Source organism: Sinocyclocheilus anshuiensis, unplaced genomic scaffold, assembly GCF_001515605.1.
Source record: "Sinocyclocheilus anshuiensis isolate Anshui unplaced genomic scaffold, SAMN03320099.WGS_v1.1 scaffold227, whole genome shotgun sequence".
In the NCBI taxonomy this organism is placed as follows: Eukaryota; Metazoa; Chordata; class Actinopteri; order Cypriniformes; family Cyprinidae; genus Sinocyclocheilus; species Sinocyclocheilus anshuiensis.
Window position 1 is genome coordinate 2,953,829 of NW_015549590.1, and position 7,662 is coordinate 2,961,490.

General features: G+C 38.4%; 1 protein-coding gene across 2 annotated transcripts in view; it reads right to left on the reverse strand.

The window, feature by feature from the left end:
* Positions 1-7,662, reverse strand: part of LOC107658132 (desmin-like) — a 15,049-nt gene that overhangs the window by 4,598 nt on the left and 2,789 nt on the right. The window contains exons 5-7 of one of the 2 annotated variants that reach the window (XM_016446587.1): positions 5,992-6,087; positions 5,317-5,454; positions 3,170-3,304 (exon numbers count right to left, since the gene is read on the reverse strand). In XM_016446587.1, coding sequence (XP_016302073.1) covers positions 3,170-3,304; positions 5,317-5,454; positions 5,992-6,087 — 369 coding nt within the window. The remainder of the gene's footprint in view (positions 1-3,169; positions 3,305-5,316; positions 5,455-5,991; positions 6,088-7,662) is intronic. The other variant, XM_016446588.1, reaches the window with a different exon arrangement.

The following is a 7,662-nucleotide window of genomic DNA, read 5'->3' on the forward strand; positions in this document are numbered from 1 at the left end:
CTTCCCCTAGAAAAAACTAGCCATGTCTCTGCTGTAATGTACAGCTAAACGAGACCTGATTTCACCACCAACAGTTTGTTTAGGCAAACTGTCTCAGAGAGCAACAAGATCACTAGTATCCTTCCTTAATGGCAGGAGAGATAGGGCGACAAGTATATTAGGGATGTGTCCAAAACCAAAGACATCTGCCTGCTGCTCAGTCAAAAAAAAAATCATAGAGAGCATTTTATTAAAACTGTGGGTCAGTGGCACAACTCTCATTTTTGTCTTAATATTAATTTACTTCAAACTACATTAAACATGTAATTTGAACATATAATGATTTGAATTCTGCTCTTCTATGATGAGTATTTTTTTTTATTTTAAATTAGAATTATGATAATTTTCTGGGGCATGGAATAAAAAAAATCCTGACATTATAATGAAGAAAAAAGCCTCATTAAAAACATGCCAAGGTCAATACGTATCTTAAAATATCAGTTAATCTGACACCAAGGCAAGGTTAGCTCAGGTTGTAAAATGTCATGTGGTCCAACCCTCCAAAAAGCTACTATTTATGAATTAATAATTCATAATATTTGTAAAAGGTTAAAATAAAATAAAATTAAATAAAGCATTTTTACTTTTCAAAAAATACACTGAAAACATTTTTGAAAATAATGATTAAGATGTGTGCACTCACTTCAAGGTGTATGGAATATGTGTTAATACGTTTTAATTTTTACTTTTAATAATTATTTTATTAATAAAAGTTTTTCAAATCCATATGAAACTAATACATACATAAAGCACATTTCTAAGAAATTAGCACGTGTTTTAAATTAGTATTTCAAAAGATATTTGCCTTTTCTTAATCCTGGACACTCTTATTTGTCACTGACCCTTCAAATAGGCTTCTAAGACAACATGCATGAATTCAAGTGAGTTTCATAAATACTGAATATTTCTTGACTACAATACATATTTCCCAGCAGAAATGGGACCATTGGCTACAGAAGTCATCATTCTTTCTGACAACCACTGAAATGCACAGAAGGAATTGGATATCATATAGAAGACATCTATGCTATGACCGGTTGAAGGGATTTTAGTAGACAGGATGTTATAAAAACACTGGATTCAGATGAGCCTCCAAGGTAGGAAGGCATCCTGCTAAGGTTTCTGACACAAGCTAAGAAACACAACAGATAGGAGAGAAATGAAGAGAGAAAATACAGAGAGAATGTAGTATGAAAGGAGGAAGCAAGACTGCCCATCACTGATCAGGGAACAGGATCCTGTGTTATGAGAGTGAGCAGTGCGCTTGAAGACGGTCGGTTTATTTTAAGAGAGGGGCTACGACCACAACCACAATAATTAGAACCAAACCGCCTGTTTGTTATCTTAAATGTAAAGGTGTCAGTTGTGGCCGACCAACGATTTTCTGAAGCAGCGAACGGCTCCTAATCATTTCAAACATAAATCCTGAATGATTTCCCTTTTGTCACTTTTTCTTCCCTGGCTTTTTTTTCAACCTAAAGTTTCTCTTCCTGTCGGTGAGGGAGGCTGACAGGTGAGATTTTATTACTACGGCTCAGTGCGATTTGCTGTCTCCTGAGGCACTGCAGGAATGTGTGAAGTTTATGAAGTTTATGATTGGGGGAGAGAGTGCGTCGGCAGACTGTGAAATGTATTGTTCATAATGGAAGACAGTGAGCGAGATAAACACTGTTAGAGACGATACACTCCTCACAAGCTCCTGGTCCTATCTCTCAGAATAAACACTCCTGGCAGCAGGAGTTCTCTTACTTTATTCCTCAGCTGTCAGTCTGACTGAGGACACTGCATTGTGAAACACCATCCCCCACAAAAACTCCTTAGCTTTTGCCTGCTCTCCTAAACGCTGATTTTCAGCATTAGGCCTGACACAGGAACTCACGTCTGATGCTGAGCTGTTGAGGTGGTGGGTGTTCAGGTCAATCATTTGATTTAAGCTGTGGCCATGTACACACCGCACAGGATTGAGAGTTACAACCGCATTTTAATGTAGGGCCAAATCCCTTAAATTATTGTTCTGTGACCACAGAGATTACAAGAGCACAAAACAGCAAGACAAATATGGACAAGTACCTCTATCCCTCAAAGGCTCGTTTTTGTTTGCACAGTAACAGACTCACTAGGGAGTCTGTCTCCTAAAATGTAACATTTAAGAGCCAAATGACATTATTTTACAAATTACAGAATAGTTAAAATGGTTCGTCAGCAGCATTTGGTTACCTTTCACTGTAACTCAATCCTGACTGATCCTGACTGTATTTGTGACACATAAATGTCTGCTTTGTACAAATATTTCTGCCTGTTTGTATAAAATATAAAAATTAAATTATAATCAAATTATAAAAATGAATTTATATTTAATCTCTAGAAAAAGTGCAACACTCATTCTACAAATATAAATCTAACTTTATTTCTTCAAAAACAGTGACATTTCGGCCAACTTGTCTGATGAATTGTCTGGTGAAATATTATTACTACCAAACAAAGTTTCCTGGTCAATCAATTCAACATTATTGGATCTTACTACACTAAACAATCAATGACACTTTTAGCATATTTAATTTATAACAAAACTATTTTTGTTGTATTTTTTTTTAAATTGTAATTAAAATATTTTTCATTACAACAAATAGTTTCCAGTTTGCTAAGAATCATAAATAATAATAACAGTTTTTTGTGAGCTCAGTAACAGTTCTGGGCTGCGTTTCCCAAAAGCATTGTAAGCTTAAGTACATTGTACACCCATTGAGACCAATGGAGCTACGATCAACTTAGGCTTATGATGCTTTTGGGAATCGCAGCCCTGATCGATTCATTAAGTGAGTTTGATTCAATCTGCTAACTCACATGCAAGTTGAAGACCATTCTGTACTGGTTCATAAGAATCATTTCAGAATCATAAATCAGATGGTGTTCATTATTTCATGTAGGAAACAGTGGTGTGCACTCTGAGACGATATCTGCCTAAACTAAAACAAAGGTTTGTTGATTGCCACCAAAGATGACTAAAATTTAAATTATTGTCCAAAGGTTTTGTTTTTTGTCTAATTTGCGATCGTTTTAGTGGCAGTCTGGAGCCCTGGAGTGGCTTTTGATGGTTCAGAGCTGCGTCATTGAAGGTAAACTCACTCACCAAGTTCTTGAGGACATTCACATCAGTCTCTTTGGAGACGTCCTTCACTTTCCCTCCAGTCAACTTAGCCAGCTGCTCCTCCTTCTCCTTTGCTGCGGCATCAATGGCGGCAGCGCTCGAGGCTCTGAACTCAAACTGAAAAGCAGGAAAGGTTCACAGCTTTAAGCTTCTTCCATCTCTGAAGAAGAGAGTTACCACCCATTAAGTTCTGCAGACTGCAGGCAGTGAAGATGAATCACTGATTATTCCCAGAAGAAAGAAGAGCAAATGAAGGCCCATCAGGTGAGCAGGTGCAACCAGTCAAAATTCAGCCTCCAATTACTGTCCCCCCCAAAATCCCAATCAATATCAATTGTGAGCGAAACAATTGGACCTTATGCGGTGCTAATGAAACAAAGCACTAGTTTTTGGTTCCGAGACCACCTGAGAGAGAGCACTGAATAGAAAAGCAGAACAAATGAAAATAGAGAGGGGTGATAAAGGATGTGTTTGTGCATGCGTAAGCTGGTTTTTGTGCATGTACAACTTTTGGCACAAGAGCAGGAGTTGTTCTTGGCCTGCTTATCTTACACCCACACACAAACACACACACACTAGAAGTCTCTAATAGCCTATAGAGGCTCTCCAGTGTCTTCTTGTAGAAGTGCTCTCTTCTCCTCTCCAGACTCATTCTGCATAGAAGCCTGGGAAGGGCTCCAGAGCTCTGATTACCGCCGCGACCCTGGTCAAGAGCAGCCACTCTTGGGGCAAATGGGGTTAAAGGGCACTGGTGCTGTAGGATGACCTTTAGAGAGCCCTCACTCCTCAAACGACACAGAGGGGACAATAGTGCTCTGTGCTAGATGTGGACAGAACTCTCTGTCTAACAAAACTGTCCACTGAAGTAGAGTGTGAAAGAGGAAGAAAAAAACAAGCATACCAGCCACAATGAGGCGTGTTAAGAGGTTAGTTCACCCAAAAGGATGATTCTGTCATCATTTGCAAGGCATATGGGGCTTTTTAATCCTTCTATATCTTTTTGCAGTGCTTGATAGTGTCCATCCCCATTCACTTTCGTAAAATGAAAAAGAGCAGCATGAGCATTATGCTACATTTCTCCTTTTCTGTGCCACGGAATAAAGCACTTTTTTTTGGTGAACCAATCCTTTAAAAGGAATGTTTCAAGTTGATAAAAACTCAACAGACATAATGTGAAAATGTTGATTACCACAAAAAATAATTATTAAATAACTGACAGAATAAAATAAAATATTAGTCCCACTGCAAAAATTATAAAGACAATATAAATATTAGACAACTTTACAGCTCAAATAATAATTTTTTTAAACTAAAGACTTTAAGAGCTTCAAAAAATAATGAGCTTCAAATTTAGGCCTTTAAACTCCCTGGAACGCTGGTTTTGTTTACTTTTATTATCTTATATATTAGTATATTAGTATATTACATTATCTAACTGCTTGATTTTTACTGTACATTTCTGCCATATGGACTTCAACTTGAGATAGTCACCACTGATAAGCTACTACTAAATACAATGTAGAAACTTTAATTTTCTGTAAAGCTGCTTTGCAACGATTTGCATTGTGAAAAGCACTATACAAATAAACTTGAATTGAATTGAATATTGTCTTTTATATGTCTCTTTGAAGAAGTCAAGGCAGCATTTATTTGATCAAAAATACAGTAAAAAATTGTTAAATATTATTACATCTTTAAATAAGTGTTTTCTATTTTAATAAATGTAATAAACTCTGAATTTTCAGTGTCACGTGTGTGTGAGTGTGTGTGTGAATTTATCTTTCATAAATCTTTCTAATAACGCTGATTTGGTGTCTAAGACACCTTTCTTATTATTATCGTTGAAAACAGTTGTGCTGCTTAATATTTTTGTGGAAACCGTGATACTTTCTTCAGGATTCTTTAATTAAAACGTTCAAAAGAACATCATTCATTTATTAACATTCTCACTGTCTTTACTGTCACTTTTAATCAATATAGTACATCCTTGCTGAATAAATTTATTTAAAAAAAACTTACTGACCCAAACTTTTGAACAGCAGTGTATATGCTAGAAGAGCTGTCAATTTAGCTTGTTCTCATAGTGTCAATAGTCATTGACAGAGTCTATGTCTCTATGTGTAATTTACCTTGAGGCTCTCAGCTAGTGTGCCATAGTACTCCTTGATGTCCATGATGGCTGGTGTGATATCAAAGGAGGGGAACTGCAGGGATACAGTAGGAGAACCTTCATCCGGAGTCCTGGGCTCACACAATTTCTCCAGCCTCTGTGGACAAAACAACATTATGACTTTCGGTTTCTCCTCAGGTAACAATATCTGCCGGTGCGAGAAAGGGCAGCCGTTCATTAATCTGAGCCTGATGAAGTGTTCATGAAAAGGAGATTGAGTCCAAGTCTCAGCTTGTTCTCCTCAACATGAATAATGAGAGAGCGGCAGATGTATCAAGATAATAATAGCAGTTAATAAAACAAGAAGAACTTCTGTTTTCATTTCATTAGCCTGAACTGTGAGTTATGCCGCACGTCCCAGAGGGAGGTCAATTGATACTTCTGTTTCCAGCACTTGAGTACCCGCAGACTCCCCATATACTGTATTCTTTCATTTTATGTTTTGAGGGACCGTGTTTCCTGTCAGTCTCCATTCCGCAAAACCTGTTCCCCTTACGATCAGAGGAGACACTTTAAACGGCGAAACCCCCAGAAGACCATTCCAAGAATTCAGAGGTCTAAGGTAAAAGTGCCTTTTCTGATCACAACTAAGAAGTAACAAGTGTTATTGACGCAATATTCTGCATGGCTTTACCGTTTCATGCTGCCTCTCCATGGCGGCCAGCTGCTCCTCATAGATGGCCACTTGCTCTCGAAGTGCCAGGCAGTCAGTGGTAATTGCATCCACCTCCTGAGCAGGGCAACGGAAATAAAGGTAAATTCAAACACCAAGCACTTACCCCTCAACATCTTCTATCGTGAGCATCATCAGTGCCACCGGGTTTTGCCCCAGCAAAGACTGCAATGCAGGGAAGAAGAGATCCACATACGCAGCCCGACATCCAACGTTCAGACAAAGCTGCGCTTTATTCATCTCATCTGGGTATCTTAAGTGCCTGATTAATTGGCGATGAATTCAATTACTCAGAATGAAAGCATTTGCATGCGAATGCTGCAGTGTGACGGTGGGTCTGGGCAGCAGAGGAAGCGCATTGCACACACACGCTTCCCTGGAGCCTAGAATTGGCACAGTGGCCGCTGTTCCCGTTATCTCAGCATGAACACAAGCCCAGTACTGGAGAGTCTAGACAGCATTTCGATGCTGATTTGCTTGCTCTAGTCCACATTGCCGAAGGGCTAAATGACACTATGGTGGACGCATTCCAGCTAGTTGCTTAAAATTATGCTTTCTCATGCCATTTTCTTTTCATTTAATCATTATCATCGCTTCTTTAAAATGCCAGTTAACTCCAGATTAGTGAATTCAAACTAGTGAAGATACAAAAATGCACGCTTATGTCTCTAAAGTATATTATTTATACAGCTGCAACCCCACTTCTATATTATCCTAGTGACTACCTCTTTGGTTCTCTTCCTGTTTTATTCTTTCCCTACAAACCTTTCTCCTCTCAGCCCAGCCGGAGAGCTAAGCCCTGCTCTGTTGCATCTAGGAGATATGTGAGGCTGAATGAGTGAATTATTAGGCATGGTGAAAGCTTTCCCCACATCTGCTCTTTTACTGGAGATGTGCTCTGACATCTGTGGGGTGATGGAGTGGTTTCTACAGAAAGCAGCTCGGGTTTCAGAGTGGCCGCTGGCCGGGAGTCAGCAGGGCCTGTAATCAGGACTCTCCAGAGCGGATCTGGGAGCAGCAGCTGTGCTGTGCCACTCCAGGGACTTTCACACACCTCCACTGGAGTCAGAACACCCCACCCCACCCAGAGCACAGACTAACACTGCCATCTAGTGGTGGGGACAGTGTAGAACTTTGCAAAAGTTTATTTAAAAGCCTGTATCCTGGTGTATTAATGCATAGATTTGAATCTGGTGGGAAGGGTGTGGCATAGTGATTAAGGTTACTGCAAGAAGTGCATTTTTTTATTAAGTTGCTTTGGACTTAAAAAAAAAAAAAAAAAAAAAAGGTTAAATGACATCTTATTGTTCAAAAGTGCAAAGTGGCATCCAAAAAGTATTTGGACACTTAAGCCACACTTAATGTATGAATTTGATTGCATTAGACATTAAAATATCAAACCAGGCATGTGACATTTATTTTAAACTTGAGAAACTCTTTATATAATACAACACCTGATAAACTTTTATAATTAAGACCAAATGTATGTGGGTATTTTGATTGGATCAGTGTTGTTATTGTTAACTTAAAGGGGTCATATGATGCTTTTTTAAAGATCATTATTTTGTGTATTTGGTGTAACAGAATATGTTGACATGCTTTAATGTTCAAAAAACACATTATTTTTCAAAT